General features: G+C 32.2%; 1 protein-coding gene and 1 long non-coding RNA gene across 6 annotated transcripts in view; both read right to left on the bottom strand.

Annotated features, from left to right (window-relative positions):
- The window catches only part of LOC134699471 (RUN domain-containing protein 1-like), a 49,190-nt gene extending 42,239 nt beyond the window's left edge, over positions 1-6,951 (bottom strand). For 2 of the 5 annotated variants that reach the window (XR_010103605.1, XM_063561060.1), the window contains exon 1: positions 6,806-6,949. Coding sequence is in view for 2 of the 5 variants with exons in the window: in XM_063561060.1 (XP_063417130.1) it covers positions 6,806-6,819 (14 nt within the window). In the remaining 3 variants the exon portion in view is untranslated. Of the gene's footprint in view, positions 1-6,805 lie in introns of all 5 variants that reach the window. The other 3 variants (XM_063561062.1, XM_063561063.1, XM_063561061.1) reach the window with 2 other exon arrangements.
- Positions 6,952-18,128: 11,177 nt separating this feature from the next.
- On the bottom strand, positions 18,129-19,395 carry LOC134699461 (uncharacterized). The gene is made up of 3 exons (XR_010103602.1): positions 19,134-19,395; positions 18,621-18,726; positions 18,129-18,363 (listed from the first exon to the last, which is right to left on the bottom strand). It is a non-coding gene; the product is annotated as an uncharacterized LOC134699461 (long non-coding RNA).
- Positions 19,396-25,143: the final 5,748 nt, after the last annotated feature.

The following is a 25,143-nucleotide window of genomic DNA, read 5'->3' as shown; positions in this document are numbered from 1 at the left end:
GACTGGCGTAAATATTAAATTTTATTCCTGTTATCGATGATGAGTTTATCTATCTACATGTACTAGTTTACCACTTAAAATCAGTTATTTTTGTTCATATTTTATAAAACTATAAATGGTTATAATCAAATATATATAAGCATTTTCAAGTCTAACAAATTAGTCAACAAAATGCATTTCAAAGCACGTTTGTCAATTTGCTTTTAAATTAATTTCAATAAACATGATAAAGCTGTTTATATATTTCATGAAGTTTCAACTTGTCAAATTGTCAATTTCGATATATACTTCCTAACAGGTGCACTTCTAGATAAGTAAGTGACGTATATCAAATGTCGTTGCCTCGTAGCTGTTTTGTTCAAACAAAATAATCCAAGTTTGTCAAAGTTTGGTTGAATAACCACTAATATCAAATGATCAAAAAATGCAAAGGAATTAAATTGTACATGATGTATATTATATACACAGCTACTTTTGCATAGGTACTATTTCTGTACTAAAAATCTGTAGTACTGGAAATTTACTTTTAATATATTCAGTACAACTTTGTTACTTTAAAATTATTGTAATATTTAGGTACCTGTATTTTACAGTACTTAATTTGTACTTGAAATTAAGGTACTACAGATTTTTGGTTACTACCATTACATTTTCAGCATTTTGAAAGTTTTTCTATTTCAAATCTCTTAAAATTATGATTTTCAAACATGGAATAGTGTATTATTTCTGTACCAAAATATTTAGTACAATTCAAGTACTGTAAAATACAATTACCTAAATATTACAATAATTTTATAAAGTAAAGAAATAGTACTAAATATTAAAAGTAAATTTTCAGTACTGCATTTTTAGTACAGAAATTGTACCTATGCAAAATTAAAGTAGCTGTGTATGTATTGAAAGTGGGTCTCATTGGGGTCTAAGCGTGACACGGGATAGCCAATTTTTTGTAAGCTTGACACGTGAAAGTCTAATTATTGCACCACCTGGGAAATGACAAAATAATGAGAATTGCTTACGTACATAGTGTAAGCGGGATACGGGAATCTGACAAAATAATAAGCAGGATCTGGGATCTGAACCCCCCAATGAGACCCCCTTGAAATTTTATCTGATTCTTATGTTTAGATGTGTATGATGTAAAAACTTGAATCAACCAGGTCCAAATGAAGGTAAAATGCTACGTACCTACGTAAAAATACCTTAAGATGAAGACGATAAAACATTTGACATTAAATACATGAAATATAAAAGTCAATGTGTAATACATTTAGTATAAATAAAATTGAGAATAGAAATGGGGAATGTGCAAAGAGACAACAACCCAACCATAGAAAACACAACAGTAGAAGGTCACCAACAAGGCCATAATAAATAATAGGTTTGTTTGCCCAAACGCTACCTACCCAGAAAAAAGCTGCCTACTCAAATTCTTTTATTGTCCTGATTTGAAAAAGTTTTTTTTAATCAAATAGGCATGAAGACTAATAATCATCTGATACTTCAATTTCTTTTTTTTGAAAAAAGAAAAAGAAAATGCCTACTTACCTACCCACTGTCTCAACCTTTGGGTAGGGTTTGGGCAAACAAAAATATTTTTAAGTGTGGTCCAATACATGGTATATATATATAAACTACAGTTGATGTGTTACCTTTAAATTAACAATTGCCACCTATTCATACCACATCTTCTTATATCTATATTTATTATTTATACACCATTTTTTCATCTCTAAACAATTCAATTAACAAAACAGTCTGCATCAAAAAAAATCCAACTATTTCGACATTTTCCTAACATGTTTAAAAAAAAGTTTCAAAAATTTACTACTCTATTATTGCAGAGTGGAGACTACAAGTATGTAATAAGGTTAAATAGAATAATTTTAAAACTTCCACTTTTAATACTAGAAACGATGAAGAAGAAGTACAGACAAATGACAGAAGAACATATATATATGTTAATAACTTATAATCAACTAAGGGTACACCAGCAGTGATATTGTTTGCCTTAAATTACTGGAGAATAAAGGTTTTTTTCCCCTGGAGAAAAATCCCAATTTGGAAAAAAAATGGCTTAAAATTATTCCCAATAAGACAACTTTTTTCCCAAACAGTAGAAATTTGTGCATGTATACAAACTGAAAAACACTCATTTAAACATTTTTCATGCCTAAAATGACTATTTGTACAGATTTGAGGGTCTATTTAGGTATCATCACTGTCATGACTGTCACTGACAATAGTTTTTTTTTTTATTTCAAATGAGGGTTAACCTCTTGAATGATGGTCTTCAATTTGAAGTTTCAGTCAAATTCATGGTTTATTATAAATTTCCCAATTTGATAAAAATGATGCATATTTTCCCAATAAAAAAGGGTAGAGGTAGTTTTGAAAAAAGCCAACAATTAATATCACTGCCACCAGTGACATAACTTATAACTTCTGACAATGCGGTATGGGCTTGACTCATTGTTGAAGGCCATACAGTGAGCTCTAGTTGTTAATATCTGTGTCATTTTTATCTCTTGTGGAAAGGTGTCTTATTGGTAATTAAACCACATCTTCTTTTCAATAATTAAGGGCCCACTAGGGGCATATATATCTATACATGTATATTAAGAAAAATAACATTGATACTGATAAGCATAGAAACGAGAAATAGGTTTTGCTACAAATACCTTTCTCCACCCTTACTTGCATTTTTTAGGCTTGAGAGATTTATAACTTTGAGTTTTTAAAAATTAACCTATTCAGTTATTGGATAAAGTTAGCTTAATATAGCACATTATAAAAATGCTATGCGGTATGGGCTTTGCTCATTGTTGAAGGCCGTTCAGTGACCTATAGTTGTTTATTTCTGTGTCATTTGGTCTCTTGTGGATGGTTGTCTCATTGGCAATTATACCACATCTTCTTTTTTATATATGGTAATTTAAATTATTCTGATTCATTGAAGCCTCCATAGATAAATATAAGTTAAATAGTCTATGGCAATGACTTAACTCTAAGAAAACAAAACAAAATTCTCACGGTAATATTAATGTATTTCCTTTTGACACAACATGCACAATGTTTGAAATGATTGCTTATCTTAGATAAACTTCTTTCTATTAAAATTATCATATTAACATCAATAAACTTCAATGAAGCGTAAATTATTATTTACATATATATATATACATCACATAAGAAATAAATATGTTTTTAAATAGTGTTTAGGCATGTTGTTGAATGCTAATTTATCTTTACTTGAATGTAAAAAGAAATGAACATTGACGCTTCTTCAAGTTCTTTTATCCATAAATAAGTTAAAATGAAAGTAACAAGAACAACAAGAATAACAAGAATAAAGAAAATCTTTTTAGAAGCAAATTCTGTGTCAGGGGGGGGGGGGGGGGGGGGGGACTTAGCTGGCCCCTAAACACAAATCTGTACTAGTTCAGTGAAAATGGATGTCACACTAATCTCCAAAACAATACATATAACTGAACTAAAATTAAAAATCATTCAGACTTGGGACAGGCTCAAAAATGTGGCAATGTTAAACATGTTTTGTGAGCTCTCAACCCTCCCCCTTTACCTCTAGCCAATAAAGAATAAACAAACAAACAGCTGTGAGCAATTCCCACAGTAAAACTCAGTTTAAAAGAAGTCAGAGTCCAGTGTCAAAATAGGTAGCAAAATGAAATTAACAATGATACATAAATTAACAAAGGACTACTAGCAGTTACTGACAAAGAGACATGCCAGCTCCAGACATCAATTAAACTGATTGAAAGAGTATGTTTTCTTCATATGAAAGCACAATTCCTCCTGTTAGGGGTTTAGTATCATACCATCATAAAATATATATGAGAACATAACCTGTATCATGCCAACAACTGGTTTTAGAATAAATGTGTTTATTTCTGCATGTTCTGATGAAAAGACCCTATGGATGAATCAATATTAATTCAAAAATATGCCATCTCTCCTGACATGACAACAGTATCGTTATTATATCCCTTCTGAATAAGTCTGTCAAAAGGTTTTGTTAGCTTTTGAGGTGAATGAAAACATTGTTGTGCTATGTATAGAAAATTACCATAAAAGATTGGATGTGAAATACCTGAAGGAATAAGATGTATGCATGTTGATTTATATTTACGAATGATGTCCTTGTAGCTATGATAAAACTTTAGTAAATGATTTTACTAATTTGTGATATCGTAAACCCTCGTGTAAAAAAATTTCAGAAATAAAAAGATGTCTTTCATTTAAATCAAATTCATTGTTACATATGCCTTCACAAGCAATTCTAACAAGTAGGGATATTTATATAAACACCATAAGATGGTGACAAGGGAATGTCACAATCTAAAAATGGATAATTAACAATATGAAATTAAAAGTATCCTTTTTATCATAAATTTTGGTATTAAGCTTCCCGTTTAAGATATAATTATAAGTATTACATGTATTAAGATCCAGGAGTCTAGGAAAGGGCAGTGTTCATTGTTAGACATGTTAGTAGTAGCTTCATTTGAAGTCAGTTCAGCATTGTACAATGTACATGTTATGAGGTATACATTGGTGTACATGTATCATTGTACATGTTATGAGGTATACATTGGTGTACCTGTATCATTGTACATGTTATGAGGTATACATTGGTGTACCTGTATCATTGTACATGTTATGAGGTATACATTGGTGTACCTGTATCATTGTACATGTTATGAGGTATACATTGGTGTACATGTATCATTGTACATGTTATGAGGTATACATTGGTGTACATGTATCATTGTACATGTTATGAGGTATACATTGGTGTACATGTATCATTGTACATGTTATGAGGTATACATTGGTGTACATGTATCATTGAACATATCATGATGTATACAATGGTGTGAATGTATCATTGTACATTGTACAAGTAAATGAATGCATGTCAAGATCAAAATTGTCAACTGACTCCTTAAAATAAAATAATAATTTACTGTCCAAAATTTTTCAGTTCAACATTTAATTTAATTTGAAATCTATATATATGTGTAAAACCATTAAAGCAGATGCAAATTTACCTGAAAAGCACATTACTGTTCCCTCCTAATGTCACAGTCATTGACAGTCATGAAAAAAGTCAATTTACTTAAACTATCCAATATTTACCGGCTTTTTACAAATTTACCTTGTCAACGTCATACATGTACATCTAATGTTAATGATACTATCGCCCCTTTTATTGACAAAATATTCTATAAACGACAACACGTTTAGGTCAGAAAACAAGCCTACCTGTATTGGACATTTAAAACTTAAATGGGACTATAAATAAATTTCATGTTTAAGATATTTTCAATGCATGAATGGGTTTTAATAGTGATAAGTTTCATGTACTTTGACAATTGATGTTTTCTTTTAATTTTGCCCCTTTCCATGATTTTTTTTTAATACATTTGTAATATACATATATGTTATATAATACAATGTACATTTACTGATCAAGAAGAGCTTTCAGCTTAACAATGTTTATAACTCAAAGTTAAATATATATCATTAAAAAAAAAGTAACTCTGTTTGTATCATGTGTATTCTTTTATCAAATAAATAATCAACAAAAACGCTATCATGGCTATGTTTGATTTTCATAAAATATTTCTGAACAAAGTCAGTACAGCCTCCACAGGCACAATCTATTTAAAATTAGTTCTCCACAATTGCTCCTCTTTGTTTATATGTCCCATGTGCGACATATAAACAATAAGAAGCAGTTACCGAGAACTAATTTTATTTAGAATGGCACAGGCAGTACAATGCAGTACTGAGTAAGCTAGCAAGTCACAGATACTGTGTATATGGAAAATTGATGATCCCAATAAAGACTAACGAGGAGAGCACATTTTATGTACAGACAAGTCTTGTAAGGCTGTTTTATCTTTTTTTCTTTGTAATTATAATTGGACGTTTCACAATTTGCTGACGTACATTGTAGCCTAGGAAGGCGTCACAATTTTTTTTAAAATAGCCTTGCAAGACGTCATAATCATCATGATTATTTGGATGTTTGACATGTACCCTTGGAAGGCATCACAGAAAAAAAGCCTTGCAAGACATCATAATTATTTGAGCTAGTCTGGTGCCGGACAATACACCTTTAATATTGCTATTTGTCCCCAATTACTGGATATCACACAGGTTTCTGTAAAATTTTGACGTCATAATACAATATATCTGATGCCACAATGGAATGATGGAAAAGTGATTGTTGTATGACGTCAATAGTTCAAGCGGGACAGATTCTCAGGTTAGCCTCAGGTTAGCCGGGAATCGCAAAAAGGTAGTATTGGAATAGCATTGGATGTTGATGTAGATAGAATATAAATGAAACAGAAAGGAAATCAAATATGATATACAGCAACAAACGACTACTGAATTACAGGCTACACTGTCTTGTATGGGACAGACACACACAGAACTTGCAAGTTTAGCAAAAAATATGGCGTAACTTGGGATATATCATGTAAACAACATGTATATAAATTATATCATCATGTGTACAGATAAATTATTTTAATTATAACGTTTGTAAACATTCCCATTTTGTTCAATATGAAGTTATAATTGTAACAGATTGCCATGACTATGCTGTATACATTTCTTTGGTCAGGAAATTCAGACTGGATCATGTTTACTGAATATTGTCCCCCCTTTTTTAACAAGTTGCTGACGCTACACTGTCGTTGTGTGTGTTTATAACAGTGTCATCGAATCATACGTATAACCCCTCTGTAAATCTGGTGTAAGAAGATTTTACCTACTTTTTGTCATGTTTTTCTATGCAATAAAATTGTCCATATGGGAATCGACAGGTGCCAAAAGTCTGTTTATCCGGGTAATCACAGAAGCAGAGCTAGCATCGTTTTATTTACGATCAATAATGCTATGACGTCACAATGCAAGTTGTTGCGTAGGTGGCAAACTACAGTGCGATCGATATAATCAATTAAAAAAACCTGAGATAAACATGAATGATCTTATATCGGGTACAACATGATAAACATAAGTAAACATTTACCAAATCATACATAAATAAATACACACAGAAACTATCGTCATACTCTATATTGTTTTTTAAAAACATTTATTGTTTATATTTATATCTGAAAAAATCCTCCAGTTTGAACGGAAATAGAACATGTAGAATAATGAAAAAAGATATTTGTTTACTGAAGTGAATATTGCGATGAACATGTGATTATTTTCGTTAGTATATAACACATTCCCCATTTCCATTCTCAATTTTATGATCATATGCATACCTTTCCATTAGTGGCAAGGTTTCGGTGCAAAATATAGTTGACATGCATTTTGTGTCCGGACACATGGACACAACGATAAATTACAAATACTGAATACAGTAATTCAGTTTAACATAGATGCTTGATTTAATATAAATGACCACATGACAAATGACACAATTGAAAATTCAATCAGATTCAATTTTCTTAAATAAATAAATTATACTGCAAATCTCTTTTTGCATTGTTTAGGCACCAGACACATCTGTGATTTTTTTTCACGATAATTGCCCAAAAATGGGTAAAAACTGATTAAAAATGGAAAAATCTTAAAAATTGGGTACTTTCAGAGGCCGTAGCAAAAAAAGAAGCGTTTTTTCTTCACCAATATTTTTTTTACAGTCATATTAACCCAAAAAATCAGGTTTAGAAAAAAAAGTTTAATTCTAGAAATTTTGGGCTCCTCAGAAATAATAGTGACATCGATTATAACCAACGTGACGTTTCAACGATGAATGAACTCACCACACGGTGAGATCACTATGGTGCAGTCGAATGCGCGAACTTTGACTACGAAAAGCTTCAGGATTTGATGAGATGCCTGCAGTAGTTAATAAAAAACACAGAAGCCATTGAATTTTTGTATATAATCTGTAACGATTGTTTCGAACTGGGAAAGGTACCAGATAAATGGACTAAAAGCATAATCAATCCAGTTTTAAAACCTGATCTGAAGATAGAACGATTCCTTTAAATTACCGGGTAATTACATTAATATCTGTCCCTAGTAAAATATATTGCCATGTTCTCAATACTCGTTTTAATTCATGGCTCGCAAAGTACTGTGTGATTAACAGAACGGATTCAGAGAGAAACGAAGTTGCAAGGAACGGGCATAAATGGAAAGTTCCTGTCTGCGATTCAGTCTTTGTATGATAACGCGAAATGTGCTGTAAAAGAATGGCAAGCCGTTCTCGTCAAAACTATGTTTAAACCATTTTTTTTTTAAATTTACATACTGAGAATTAAAAAAAAAACAATGAGATTAAAAAACCTAAAAACACACACTGAGAATTAAATATTACATAATGAGATTTCATAAAGACGAACTGTCTTTCTGAGATTACAAAAAAACTAAAAACACACACTGAGAATTGAAAATTACACATTGAGAATTGAAAATTACACACTAAGATTTCAAAAAGACACACTGAGATGAAATAAACTGAAAAACACACATTGAGAATTGAAAATTACACAATGAGATTTGTGCGCACATTTTATGCGCCCATATCTAATTAGTATATTTAATCTGAATCTATTACAAGCTTAAATAACTAGGGGCAGAACTCGCTTTTCATCTGTAGCCTAGGTTCCTGTCTCCAATTGTCATTGCAATGCGAACTCAGAATAGGCCGGGATCCCAGACTATTCTTATTTGGCGCCATGGAATCCTTACAATTTTCTCAAGTAACTGTGAGCAAGCACAACAAAATTATGGCAAGCCGTTCTCGTCAAAACTATGTTTAAACCATTTTTCGAAAAATTTACACACTGAGAATTACAACAAAGCACACTGAGATTTAAAAACTTCAAAGCACAAACTGAGAATTAAAAAAATACACACTGAGATTTCATAAAGACGCACTGAGATTACAAAAATGAAAAACTAACACTGAGAATTGAAAATTACACACTGAGAATTGAAAATTACACACTGAGAATTGAAAATTACACACTGACATTTCAAAAAGACACACTGAGAATAGATAAACTGAAAACACACATTGAGAATTTAAAATTACACACTGAGATTTGTGTGCACTTTTTATGCGCACATATCTTATTAGCATACTTAATCTGAATCTATTACAAACTTAAAACAAATAGGGGACAGAACTCGTTAGTCAGGCCTTCGATTTGGTTCCAAATTATTTATAAAAAAAACTTTAGAAATACAAGAACAAGAAAAATAGCCAGTTAGTTCTTGTGGATGGTCAAAAGCACATGTCACAGAAAAAGAGCACATCTCTATACCTGAAACTGAGGTTAATGTACACTGGCCGAGATATATTTTTTCTGAAACAAGTTCGTGTCTGGATGATGAATAAATGACAGGAAATTCAACCGCACCGTAATAACTTTTATATTGTAGTGATACAAATCAGTATACTTCGGACTAATAGTATTATACTTATATAGTATACACAGAAAATTGGTTTTTGCATTTGCATTCCCGAAGTTACTCATCTCTTCGAATTCCTTCCTTTATACTGTTTTTATACTAAAGGTTACAATTGAATTCAAAGTTATTTGTGCAAACACGCACATACAGAGTAAACAAAAGAAAATAGTAGCATGAATTCCATGCGTATAGAATTATAGCACTTTTCAGTATACACAACAACGAGATTGGGAAATATAACATACCTGCCAACTGTCACTATTTGTGGGGGATTTCCCCCATGGAGGCTCTCAAATTCAAATTTTGAAAGAGCAATTGTGTGCACATTTTAGACAACACAATTAATTTTACAATGACTTTAGGCTTATAAGAGTATGAAAATTAAAATGTATTTGAATACCCCCTTAAAGGTTTTTTAGGACTATGACAGCCATCTTGCACGCAAAACCCCCATGGGCATTTTGAAAAGTTGGCAACGGTATGCGTTATTTGTATAATAAAGTACGTAACCGCCCTTGCATGCCTATGTTTATTTATTAAACCCTGTGCGGGACAAATTTGCTATTCCAGGATTGGCAAATCTGACTTTGTCGGTTTACAAGATATCAAAAATAATTTTTGCCCAAGTGATAGATAATCAAAAATGTTAAATTTCCCCATATGTCCCAACATGTCACCATTGTCACTATTGTCACCACAGCTGATTAAAGCTACATTTCACATGGGAAAAGTTAAAGTTCCCATGGGAAAGGAAAAGTTCCAATGGGAAAAGTAAAAGTTCTCATGGGAATTTTAAAGTTCCCATCGGAACTTTAATATCCCATGGGAACATTGGTAGATAGTTTCTTCTCATGGGACATTTTTTCTTCCCATGGGAAGATATATTTTTCCCATGGGAACATTATTTTTTCTTTTTTCTTTTTTTCTTCTTCAGAATTTGTAAAAGAGCTGTGTAACAGTCACTATAGTAAAAATGACTGGAACAGTTTAACAAGCATTCCATTTGATAAATTATTTCAACACATTAAAAGTATTTATATCATACTTTTACACTCAAAAGTCTTTTAATATCGTTGAATGATTGATAGAAATTCTACCGTCCAGCGGCTGATTTTACAATTTGAATCTCTCACATTTGTGTTCGGTCAATAGCATCGTGTATTTCGTGTAATAGTGTTTGCTGAACTGTCAAGTATCAGAGCCATGCTTTTGTATTTCAGAATTTAATTTAAGAATAAAAATCATAAGTCTGTTTTAATCTATATATACATGGGGAATCACGAATCATGTTTAAGATTATTTTCTAATTAAAACCCTATAATTTCATGAAATTGACATCATAATTATTATTAATGTACTTATTCTCTTTCGTCGACGTAACTCGATATGTGTGGTTTTCGCCACTAGAAAGATGTGCACTTATTTTTTTTAAATTTAGTTCATTGATTTGGTCAAATTTCTTACCATGCTAATGCAATGTTGTTACTCGTCTACACAAAAATCTTTTATTTCTATTCATTTTTCACAAACTTTTGAAAGTCTTGTTAGATTTTTCTTTTATGATCTCTCAGGTAAATATCAAAGAGAATCCAGAGTTTTCCATTTCCAAGGACGAATCAGGATTAAATATAATCTTTATGATATATTCACTTGTACTTTACTCGTAGGCTTTCTTCGTGTAATTTATAGTTTAAAGGAATTATTTGATGTTGATCAACTTTAAAAATATTAGGGTTTGACTAACAGTAGTTCCGTAAAAAAAATTCTTTTTATAGTTAAAATGTTCTACAATTCATATTTGTAATGGTACTCCTCACCAATGTTGTTTGTGTCACAGAGACGGCAGATTATGTTTTCTCTCTTTAAATCCTGCCACCTTCCAGATTCAATCGGCAAGTGGCGACTGACTACCACATCTATATTCATTTTGCATATTATATAAATGAATTTAGTAAGGTAAATATGTCATTATGAAAAGTAGTTTTCAAATTATTAATTCTTTTTGAAAATACAACAACATTAAGTTTTATGCAATTATGTAATAACAGATAAGCATTCTTGTTGAATTTGGTCTTTGGGTTTCCGTTTGATAAATATTGACACCCATTAATCTCTAACTGTGCATTATAATGACTCTATAATATTGAACATACTCATACCGCAGATCACACCGTAATTATCAAAAACATTTTTTCATATATGATATCCACTTAGTTTCTATTCGGTTATTAGCATAATCAGAGACATATAATACATTATGTCTCTGGCATAATCAAGGATTTCGAAATATTTGTAATTTGCAATTTTTTTTAATTTGTATTTTTTCCTCACTAGGTACGTGAAATAATATTTTAAATTTATTGAAAAATTGCATTACGGGCATATTCTATACTTCTATACTTCTAAGTTTGAATTAAGAGTCTAACCTTTTTCAAATATTGAATACGCAACAAAATCTCTGTAAAGGCATTTGATTGGGTATTAGTTTAAAGGTAGGCGTGGTTTTCGGTAACTTTCCTCCAATCATGCAACTGGCCTATTCGACAAAACTGTGTGCGCTGATGCGCGTAAACTGGCTATTGTAACGGCACATCGGAATCTGTCGTGCGTGACCAATGTTTATTGTATAATTTCTTGTTATGTGGTCAAATTATGTGACATATACGTTTTAAAGGTTGAAACTTAAATTTGCTTTTTGAAAGATTATCGGCAGTGCCGATATACGGTGTAAAGTGTTTAAAAAATATAACCAGGGACTATTATACTAAAGTATTATAGTCCCATATAGTATAATACATGTATTATATGGCTCAGATATTAACTAAAACGTGTTCTGGAAAAAAATTAAGTGTCCGAGAATTTGAATTACCTAATAAGGCAGTGGCGGATCCAGCCATTTGAAAAAAGGGGTGGGGGGGGGGGGGGGGGGGGGGTCCCAACCCAGGACAAAGTGGGGTTCCAACTATATGTCCCCACTCAAATGCATTGATCTTTCAAAAAAGGGGTTCCAACCCCCAGAACCCTCCCCCTGGATCCGCCACTGTAAGGACATCTCGATCACCTTCGACAAAATATTATTGCATGAATGGTAAATCGCTGATTTATAATCGTAGAAGTGATTTGTGACTGTTATACGTAGAGACATCTATACGCATTCTGGTTTACGTTTACAATGAACACACTATACATGTTTCTTTGACTGAATATCAATCATTTTTGGGCAGACTTGCTTTTTCTTTGTATTCGTAAAAATTATCGTTCGTTTCATTATATTTGAATGCTTCAAAAAAGCTTCAAAATACTATAAGCTTGTATTGTTACTTTTTTAGGGTCGATTTCTGTTTGTATATTAAACATACAACAAAAGTTTATATTGGTATATGGTAAGTTATTGTTTTATTTTACATGTTTACCATTGGTGACATCAAATAAAATGTTTCGCGGGTTGTACTATAAAGCCATACGAAATTTAAATATCATATTTATATGCAAACTGAAGGATCTGAAATTTAAATTATACATGTATGTTTAAACCGTATACTAGTAATGAATACGGAACGCGGGTATCGCACAAAGTCATCCAGACTAGCCGAATTATAATACTAGCATCCGTACTTCGATGATCACTTGATCCAAAATTAAGCCTGTCAGATGGAGAAGAAAACGCTTTTGGTTAAGGACTACAGTTGAAAAAGTAACATTTAATACCAATCCATGCCAAAAAGTAAGATAGATATAGGAAGATGTGGTGTGAGTGCCAATGAGACAACTCTCCATCCAAATAACAATTTAAAAATTAAACCATTATAGGTTAAAGTACGGTCTTCAACACGGAGCCTTGGCTCACACCGAACAACAAGCTATAAAGGGCCCCAAAATTACTAGTGTAAAACCATTCAAACGGGAAAACCAACGGTCTAATCTATATAAACAAAACGAGAAACGAGAAACACGTATATATTACATAAACAAACGACAACTAGTGTACATCAGATTCCTGACTTAGGACAGGTGCAAACATTTGCAGCGGGATTAAACGTTTTAATGGGCCCAAACCTTCTCCCTTTTTCTGAAACAATAGCATAACATCACAACATATAAAAACATACGATAAAATATCAATTAGCAGACTTAACTCAATCAAAAAACGTATGATTACACAAAGAACGAATAAATTTGATCTGCGATATCTGAATACAAATGCACAGTTAATTAAATATTAGAGACAAACAGTCATGACCAAAAGGCTATCAAATAAATTCAAACACACTGAGAAATATTTAACCAATCAATGTTCACTTTAGAAAAAAACCGGTTTTATATAATCTTGAAGTTGTATGTTCCTGAGTGTATAATGCACAAAGAAAGGGTTGTTATCTACTGTTGAACTAAGTAAGGTAGTATAGTTACCATACGCCTTCATGTTACAGATACGATCAACGTGCACTTGTGCTTCAATATATTTTTGTGTGTTTATGCTTTTAATTATCATTTAAAAAAATGAAATACTGACCAACATATAAATGTATAAAATGTTCATGTACAATGTATATACAACCTATTTGTACACATGTACATGTATATTGTACTCACATTTTTGTTTATAAAAGTAAAGGAGAATCAAAACATTAAACTCAAATGTATTAAAATGAGAAAAAAAAAGAATGTTGAAACTAAAACACTGTAAAATAAGAAAAATAAATGTTTGGCACTATATCAAATTGCTTTTAATATAGTACATTATTATTATCTGTATAAATAAAATATCTGGAAAACTATTAACAATGGTTTGTAAATTAAACATAACATAACATATGGAAAATAAATGCTTAAACTTTAATAAAATAACAAAATTAAATTCTTAAACATTAAAAGAATTACAACTTAAATTTGGGTTGTGTAAATACCACTAGAGGATTGAACACATAGCTATTTGACTGATAGTTTGGAATTAGCTTCAGAAAATGTACAGTTGTTCTTTAATAGCAAAGCAAAGCAAGAAAAATTTGAAACTAAAATATGAAAAATAAATGTTTGGCACTTTTAATTTTAAAGAAAATATAAAATTACTTACAAATAAATGTACACAATATATGAATGACATAGTTAAATTTATAAATTTACAGTTTGCAAATTTTGAATTCATTGAAAAATTAAGGATTTTTTTCCTCAGGCATAGATAATTCCTCAGCCTCATTTGGGATACATTTTTGGTATTTTTGGTCCTCAAGCTCTTCAATTTTATACTTGATTAGGCTATTTCACAATTTTTTAAAATTTATATAGTTTTGTCAATATCTCAAAATAAATACTTCTTCAAAAGTTTATAAAAATTAGTAAAAATGTTGGGTAAACCCTTATTAAAGTTGAATTTCATAATTCCAAGGAAAGTATATCATGTATGTCAATGAATATAAAAAAAAACGTATAGAAACATTCTAGTGGCAGTATAAAATATTATTTTCAAAACACAATTAAAATGTGTTATAAAATCTTTATAATTTTGAAATATATGCATTTGAGATGATATATTAACTCTGATATACATGTGTTATTGAATGTTGTGCATTTGAGTTAAAAAATATCATGTTTCCATATGTGTGTTTTATTTTTTTCAAGCGGGGCAAGGACTTTTTTTGTAATAAATTGAAGCGGGGCAGGAACTTTTTTTTAAATAAACTTTGGCGGTTTATTCCCGATTGTCCCACTTTTTAAAATTTTAGAGTTCTGATTGTCCCACATGAAAAGTTCTGATTGTCCCACATTTTTTTATGTAGTAAAATGTTCTTAGATAAACAAGGTAGCTGTTGTTTGTTTTGCTAAATAAACAAGAATTAATTATTGCACATTTAACATTAATTTTATAAAAGTATAAAAAAAAATGTTTTTTATTTTAAATCATTAGATTGATACACTTTTGATTAAAAAAATATAATATTTCTGATTGATGAAAAAGATCTTTTAAGGTCTTGAATTAAACTTTTTTTCTGAACCTGATTTTGGGGTTTATATATGACTCTAGAAAAATAATTGGTGACGAAAATGAGATGGTGGTGCACTTATTTTTGCTACAGCCATTTGAAAGAACCCAATTCTGAAAATTTTCTCAGTTTTCATCAAATGTTATCCATTTTTGGGCTATTATCATGAAAAAAAATCACAGTTTCACAATTAAACTTTACTTTTTTTCATACTTTCAATAAAGATAGAGTGGACCAATCTGAATAGATCTAACTTTTAAAAAAACACTAGAAGTAGGTGTTAATTTAAGAAAGTTTTATAAAATTTTATTGCTGTTTTGTGTCAAATTGACCATTCTGTCAATTTGTCAATTTTGGAATTTTCTCTTTTTTAGAACACAAATCTAATTATTTCAACCTCTTTGTTATAATTCATTGAAAAAATACATATTTGAGAAATTTTGAAAGATTTTTTTTGTATATGGGATGCACATGTTTCTGGTAAAATCATTTCTTGTACCCCCATCTACTTTCTCTAAATTTGCTGTTGTCTAGAATTTTTCCAGATCAGCCTTTCCAAGAATCACTATTAAAGGTTGTTTTTCCAATTTTCCCATTGTTTTTGCAGTCAACAGGACTCTTCACCAATTATAAAGAAGAGGTAAACTTCCATAAGAAATAAGAAGATCTGGTATGATTGTCAATGAGACAACTCTCCCAAAGAGACCAAATGACACAGCAATTAACAACTATAGGTCACCATACGGCCTTCAGCAATGAGCAAATCCCATACCACATAGCTTCAAAAGGCCCCAAAACGACTAATGTAAAACGAGAAAACTAATGGCATAATTCATGTACAAAATAATGAACGAAAAACAAATATGTTACACGGCAACAAACGACAACCACTGACTGACAGGCTCCTGGCTTGGGATATCACCACAATAAAGACACTAAGTACAGATCTGAGAGTACTCGCAGTACTGACTAAAAAAAAATTTTTTTTTAAAAGACTTCATTTAATATTATATGATACTTCAATTGTACCTACTATGAGCAAAATAAAATATGTAAATATTATTATTTGTTCTTATTTTGTTCATATTTTATAAGTTACATTGATTAGTAACCTTTGATTAACTGCAACACGCTATAAAAACAAATTAATCATTATAAAAACAGTTCCCAATTGTCCCACATTTAAACTTCCCAATTGTCCCACAAACATATTCCCGATTGTCCCACAAAGTTTCATTACCTTTAACCTGTAATTTCAAAAAGTGGGACAATCGGGAAGATTATGGCGGGGCATAAAGTTTTTTTTTAATAAATATTTGCTGTACACCGGCCCCACCCTCAGATAAATATTACACAGTCCCTTAAATCAGATCTGTTCTGGCAGTTTTTGTCTTTTTTTTTGTGCAAAATAAATACTTTAAATGTGACTATCTTTAGTTCCGAATCTTTCTATCTTTCCATACCAACGATCGACAAGTGCGTTCATTTTTGTGAATCAATATTTAAATGTTTTGAAATATCCATTATTATTGACAAGTAGTACACTGTAAATCTAAGTGTTAATCAATAGAACACTGCTTGAACGCTTTTTTGTAACACTTTTTGAACGTGTGATGGTGTTCCAAATGTTTACACTAGTGTTCATTAATTGAATGTGTGGTGTTCAGTTTTTAATGCCTTTGTGTTTCATTTTTGAACACTTGATGTTAAAGACCTTAACATTAGTGTTCAACGATTTAACGTGTCCGAATGTTCAAAATCTTAATACGTCGACGCGTTCAACAGCCATGTAACACTTTTTGAACACACCGAACATGTTCAAAACCCAAAATGTTAAGATTCAGAACACTAGACGTTAACATTCAGAACAGTTGACATAGGTGTTCAAATGTGGAACATGTTCTATTGTTAAGCGTACATAATTTTCCATAAGTACTAAACTTAATTTAACTGTTATAAAACTATATTGAATCAGGCAAAATACAACAATAAAACATATTTTAACAAGTAATTCTTTATATAATCAAATAAGCATATATGTAAGAAAAGTGCACAAGAATACCTTATGATATCACAAGTAATAGTCAATGAAATCACATACATAAAAAGTAAAATCACAAAAATACTGAACTCAGAGGAAAATCAATTTGGAAAGTCCATAATCACATGGCAAAAATCAAAAAACAAAACGCATCTAAAACGAATGGACAAGAACTGTCATATTCCTGACTTGGTACAGGCATTTTCAAATGTAGAAAATGGTGGATTAAACCTGGTTCTATAGCGCTAACCCTCTCACTTTAATAACAGTCTCATCAAACTCCGTTACATTTACATGATGCGTTAAATAAACAGTCACAATCAATAAAATAGTCAAAATATGGGAACATCAGTCATCATCGTATAACAATTTAACAGGACACAACAACATCTACTATCTACGAACACATGGATTGATTTGAGTGTCTGACGTCAGAAAAATTATATACGTCACATAAATTTGTCGTTCAATGTGCATACAATAGTTATCAAAAGTACCTGGATTATAAACAATTTTAAATTTTACATAGGCAATGAGCGCAGACATAATGTTTTTAAACCGACTTAAATATATCACAAATAATTATTTTCTTCTACATGACAAGATATAGTTGCAACATTATGGGTATCCCAACCAAAAAGGCATGTCAATGTGATAAGTAGATAGTTTATGATATAGATATTTGTCACAATGAAAGTTTAAAAGTTTGCAAATTCCAACAGTTCTTGTACGATCACACACAATGTACACTCAACTTTTCAGTGCATCTTCACTTAAAGCTATCAACTGGGTGGCATTTTATGTGTTATCATCAACTTCCAATGTCAAAATCCTCCACAACAAGTAATGTCTATGAGCCTATATATCCTGCAAAATAAAAGTTAAAATTAATAGAAGAGAGTTTTTCATAAAGCATCAAATTATGCAATAGTTGTTGTGCTTTAATTTCGATATATACTATATAGAGTACAAATTGATATTCTGTACATGGCAGCGAATTACAAGTTTCCATTCTCAATTTTATTTGACATTATAAATTACATAAGTCGATTTCTTGACCCACGGTATACAGATATAGAAATGATACACCTACATAAGCTATTAATATACATATATTGTCATACCTTTATGACATCTTTCCTTTTTCCAACACTTTATAGCATGCAGAAATGACCTTCGTGGGCTTATTGGCTACTGGTTTCTAATTCAAACATTCCAATCTAACGATTCCTGCAAATAAAAAAATAATACATTTTCTAAGTAAAAAATGGAGTTCCATATGTTAACACTATAGTGTTCATCAATTGAATATGTGGTGTTCAGTTTTTAATGCCTTTGTGTTTCATTTTTAAACGCTTGATGTTAGAGTTCTTAACACTTAGTGTTAAGCTGATATACGTGTCAATCTATTCTGTATATAAACAGACAGACGATCACAGACTGGTTATTCATCAGTTTAGAAAATCACCAGAACAAAGCTTAATATTGAAATACTGTTCTTTAATTCGTCTTTTATGTTGAATATTGAAAATTTGGATATAACAGTTATGAATATTTGACAAATATATATCTGACATGAGAAAATAACAAGGAAGCCATCGAACTACCTATGGAGATTATCCTAACTTGTTACTCACTTCTTTCGTGTTCATGTGAGATAGAAGTCCCTTCTCCAGTTCTCTTCCTTGTGTGTATCCTTTCTTCGTTTAACCGCCTAAATCACCAGCCGATATCTGTTTCCGGTATTTGGTACCCTGGTATATTTTTTTTAACGCGAGGTGTTCAAAATTTCGAGCGATTTGAACACCGATTGAACATGTAATGTTAATAAACTGAACGGATCATGAAATAAGATAAACATCGACATATTTTTATTACGATATTATCATAACAGGCCTCATTGATTATGTCACTTATAAGTAAAACTAGTAATAATAATAAAATAAGTTCATAAACTATACATATATATGCCAGCTTGGAAGTTTAATATTTCACAATTACAAAATTATTTGTCAAAAATTCACAAGATCATCATCCTGCATGAACATTCATTCTTTGTATATTTGCCCATTAGAAGGATAGAAAACCGGACAAACATCTATCCTCTTTTTCAAATCAGAATTTGAACACCGGTGCACAATGTGTCTGAACACACATGTTAATATTTTTAACACAAACGTTTAAACTTTGAACACGTCTCTAAGCATGAACATATGACGTTAAAATATTGAACAGTCGGTGTACAAATTTTGAACGCGTCCGGACGCGTCAGGCGTCAGGTAGATTTGCAGTGTACACAGTTACATTTTTCAAATTTTACCGATGGAAAAATATATCTCAATAAATTGCTTATTCCTCAAATCTTTGGTTGGAATTAAATATCATTCTTTGCACGAAAAATATATTTCATAAACAATTGGTAGTGTATAAAATTGACTACGCGTATGAGTTTAGTAATTAAATATAGTATACCAATGTACACATGATGTATATTATAAACGATATTTTTTTTAAATTACCGTCCGCGCGTACACTGCTCAGCAGGCGGTGCGTAAGGTAAACCTGCATTACGTGTAATAATATATATTATAAGAATTGAAGCCCGACAGGAAATCGCTGGAATACCTGGAAGTGTCACCTCAGGTGCCTCTGGCAATAATTTCTTAAACCATCTTTAAATCTTTCACATAAACTAATCGGTTTAAATAAAATAGACACGTTAAAGTGTTTAAAAAGTGGTCGAAATCTTTCGTCAGATGAACCTGAAATTTGAGTCCAAATCGGTCCTCACCGGACCTACATGTACTCCTTTTGAAAAATGAATTTATCTGCGTTTTCCATTCAGTTTCTGTCATTCATCGTATGTGGGTACTGATTTACCTAATTATCAAAATTAAAGTTTTTGTAATCATTTTCGTAACACACTCCGTGCGTGCAGTACGATACGAAAAATATCTTCATCACGGTGGGTAAGGTTGTCCTGCAAGAAATCTTTCTGTACTGGTGATCATAGGTCCTGACTGGTTCTGGTGAATATGTAAAAAAAAAGACGATACTGATGATTTTTTACGTTTTCTCGCATAAGAAATGGAAGGAACAGTAGAGATTTTTTTTAAGTTTGTTTCTTATGGGTTTATGGGCCACCAATTTAAAAATGTGACCTTGTAACCTGTTTCAGTTAAAGTAACACAAAAGTGCTCACTTTTTGAAAATGTTGAACACAAAAAATAAAATAAAAATGCCCCTGGAGACCGCTTTCTTTACCCAAAACCACACGATAAAAATGTTTGGTGAAAAACCTGCACAATCTATATTAAAATTGTGCATTTTCTCAATTTAGAAATGTCCTGATTCTGTACTGGTTGGTCCTGTCATTGTGCTGGTGTGTCCTGATGGTAAACGGAAAAAAGTCACGAGGAAAATTCAACTGCAGTTTTTGTATGCATAGAAAAAAATCTTGATATACCTGAATATATTCAATTATCTTAAGTGGTAATAATAAAAAGAAGATGTGGTATGATTGCCAATGAGACAACTATCCACAAAAGACCAAAATGACACAAACATTAACAACTATATATCACCGTACGGCCTTCAACAATGAGCAAAGCCAATACCGCATAGTCAGCTATAAAATGCCCCGATAAGACAATGTAAATCAATTCAAACGAGAAAACTAACGGCCTTATTTAAGTAAAAAAATGATCAAAAAACAAATATGTAGCACATAAACAAATGACAACCACTGAATTACAGGCTCCTGACTTGGGACAGGCACATACATAAATAATGTGGCGGGGTTAAACATGTTAGCGGGATTCCAACCCTCCCCTAACCTGGGACAGTGGTATAACAGTACAACATAAGAACGAACTATAAAAATCAGTTGAAAAAGGCTTAACTAATCAGCTGGAAAAAAAATACAAGTGGAAATTCATTTGCCGTTTTAACAAACAGGGAAAGCTTATTGTTTCTTTTTATTTATTAATGAGACCAAGTTGTATTTCATTGTCATGCCTTTCCTAACAAAGGAGGAAGTGAAAGGTCTACACATAGTGAAATGTGCCACAAGAAACCACTATTTAATATATCACCAGTCCCCACCAATAACGGTTGTAAATACTAAACTAATATTAATGACAATGAGTTGTTTGTTTAACACTAAATTGAAGGATTTTCATCTTCAAAATTCAAAATAGCATGTGGTCAAGCCATATACTGAATTTTTAACTTTGACTGAACTTAAAGATAATTGTTGCTGTTAGATACAACTCGCATCTCCTTCTTAAGCGATAAAATACAAAAATAATTACAACAAAACATGTATCTGAAATACACCAGCATGTACGGTACCGGTTTCATATAAATGCTTAATGATTTATAATTGCCAAAGCTAAAGAGCATAAACTGAATAAGAATATGTTCTTTTGTCTGGAATCGGGTGTATTTAAGCTCGGTATTTCGGGATTGACCCTTTCGGGATCCGGGAATTCTTTTTTGAATTTCGGAAAGTAGGGATTTAAATTTTTTTTATAAATTCGGGACCTCGGGATGTCGTGTTTTTAAGTCCGGGATTTCGGGATAAGGACCCCTCAATTAAGGGATGAAAACAAGTTTGACATTTGTGTTACCATTTAAAAAAACTATCAATTTATTAATTTAAGTTGCAGTATAAAACAATATTAGGTCAATGTCATAAAAATATAAACTTTGTTTGTACTCGGCGCAAAACTGGGAAAGGGCTCGGCAGAGCCAGTTTATCAGCCTCATACAAAAAGCTTATATTTTTCTGACATTGACCTAATATTCATTCATTCATATCTTTAATTCCTCATACATGAGATTCAATGAACATACAATTAATGAATATCAGCAAACGTTACAACATAATTACACACAAATTATTCGTATTAGATCAAAGTATAAGGTAAATACACAAAAGATGATATATGTATATACACAATTTATAAAAGCAGTGACAAATCATGTATTGACACATCTAATAACACTGTCTAAGAGATCGACTATATTTTGCTACACACTGGATAACACAGGGGCGGATCCAGCCATTTAAAAAAAAAAGGGGGGGGGGGGTCCCAACCCAGAGTAAAAAAAGGGGGGGGGGTCCAACTATATGCTCCCATTCAAATGCATTGATCAAGAAGTTTTATATAGGAATAGTACTGTGTCCAGCTGTGTCCAGCTGTGTCCGCTTTTATCCCCTTATTTCAAAAAGTTTTATATAGAAATACGTTGTGTCCACTTGTGTCCGCCTGTGTCCCCTCATTTCTAGAATTTTATATTGAAATAGCACTGTGCCCAGCTGTGTCCACCTGTAGCCAGCAGATTTTATAAGTTTTATATAGAAATAACGTTGTGTCCACTTGTGTCCGCCTGTAACCCCTCATTTCTAGAAGTTTTATATTGAAAAAGTACTGTGTCCAGCTGTGTCCACCTGCAGCCAGCAAATTTTATAAGTTTTATATAGAAATTGCGTTGTGTCCAGTTGTGTCCGCCTGTGTCCCCTCATTTCTAGAAGTTTTATAAAGAAATAGTCCTGTATCCAGCTGTGTCCACCTGTAGCCAGCAGATTTTATAAGTCTTATATAGAAATTGCGTTGTGTCCACTTGTGTCCGCCTGTATCCCCTCATTTCTAGAAGTTTATATTGAAAAAGTAATGTGTCCAGCTGTGTCCACCTGTAGCCAGCAAATTTTATAAGTTTTATATAGAAATTGCGTTGTGTCCACTTGTGTCCGCCTGTATCCCCTCATTTCTAGAAGTTTTATATAGGAATAGTCCTGTATCCAGCTGTGTCCACCTGTAGCCAGCAGATTTTATAAGTCTTATATAGAAATTGCGTTGTGTCCACTTGTGTCCGCCTGTATCCCCTCATTTCTAGAAGTTTATAATGAAAAAGTACTGTGTCCAGCTGTGTCCACCTGTAGCCAGCAAATTTTATAAGTTTTATATAGAAATTGCATTGTGTCCACTTGTGTCCGCCTGTGTCCCCTCATTTCTAGAAGTTTTATATAGAAATTGCGTTGTGTCCACTTGTGTCCGCCTGTGTCCCCTCATTTCTAGACGTTTTATGTAGAAATTGCGTTGTGTCCACTTGTGTCCGCCTGTGTCCCCTCATTTCTAGAAGTTTTATATTGAAATATCACTGTGTCCAGTTGTGTCCACCTGTAGCCAGCAGATTTTATAAGTTTTATATAGAAATAACGTTGTGTCCACTTGTGTCCGCCTGTAACCCCCCATATCAAGAAGTTTTATATAGGAATAGTACTGTGTCCAGCTATGTCCACCTGTAGCCAGCATATTTTATAAGTTTTATATAGAAATTGCGTTGTGTCCACTTGTGTCCGCCTGTATCCCCTCATTTCTAGAAGTTTTATTTTGAAAAAGTTCTGTGTCCAGCTGTGTCCACCTGTAGCCAGCAAATTTTATAAGTTTTATATAGAAATTGCGTTGTGTCCACTTGTGTCCGCCTGTGTCCCCTCATTTCTAGAAGTTTTATATAGGAATAGTACTGTGTTCAGCTGTGTCCACCTGTAGCCAGCATATTTTATAAGTTTTATATAGAAATTGCGTTGTGTCCACTTGTGTCCGCCTGTATCCCCTCATTTCTAGAAGTTTTATATTGAAAAAGTACTGTGTCCAGCTGTGTCCACCTGTAGCCAGCAAATTTTTTAAGTTTTATATAGAAATTGCGTTGTGTCCACTTGTGTCCGCCTGTGTCCCCTCATTTCTAGAAGTTTTATATTGAAATATCACTGTGTCCAGTTGTGTCCACCTGTAGCCAGCAGATTTTATAAGTTTTTTATAGAAATTACGTTGTGTCCACTTGTCTCCGCCTGTAACCCCCCATATCTAGAAGTTTTATATAGGAATAGTACTGTGTCCAGCTGTGTCCACCTGTAGCCAGCATATTTTATAAGTTTTATATAGAAATTGCGTTGTGTCCACTTGTGTCCGCCTGTATCCCCTCATTTCTAGAAGTTTTATATTGAAAAAGTACTGTGTCCAGCTGTGTCCACCTGTAGCCAGCAAATTTTATAAGTTTTATATAGAAATTGCGTTGTGTCCACTTGTGTCCGCCTGTGTCCCCTCATTTCTAGAAGTTTTATATTGAAATATCACTGTGTCCAGTTGTGTCCACCTGTAGCCAGCAGATTTTATAAGTTTTTTATAGAAATTACATTGTGTCCACTTGTCTCCGCCTGTAACCTCCCATATCTAGAAGTTTTATATAGGAATAGTACTGTGTCCAGCTGTGTCCACCTGTAGCCAGCATATTTTATAAGTTTTATATAGAAATTGCGTTGTGTCCACTTGTGTCCGCCTGTATCCCCTCATTTCTAGAAGTTTTATATTGAAAAAGTACTGTGTCCAGCTGTGTCCACCTGTAGCCAGCAAATTTTATAAGTTTTATATAGAAATTGCGTTGTGTCCACTTGTGTCCGCCTGTGTCCCCTCATTTCTAGAAGTTTTATATTGAAATATCACTGTGTCCAGTTGTGTCCACCTGTAGCCAGCAGATTTTATAAGTTTTATATAGAAATTACGTTGTGTCCACTTGTGTCCGCCTGTAAGCCCCCATATCAAGAAGTTTTATATAGGAATAGTACTGTGTCCAGCTGTGTCC

This window comes from Mytilus trossulus, unplaced genomic scaffold (genome assembly GCF_036588685.1).
Source record: "Mytilus trossulus isolate FHL-02 unplaced genomic scaffold, PNRI_Mtr1.1.1.hap1 h1tg000070l__unscaffolded, whole genome shotgun sequence".
Lineage (NCBI taxonomy): Eukaryota > Metazoa > Mollusca > Bivalvia > Mytilida > Mytilidae > Mytilus > Mytilus trossulus.
This window is presented reverse-complemented; position numbering and strand designations above follow the sequence as displayed.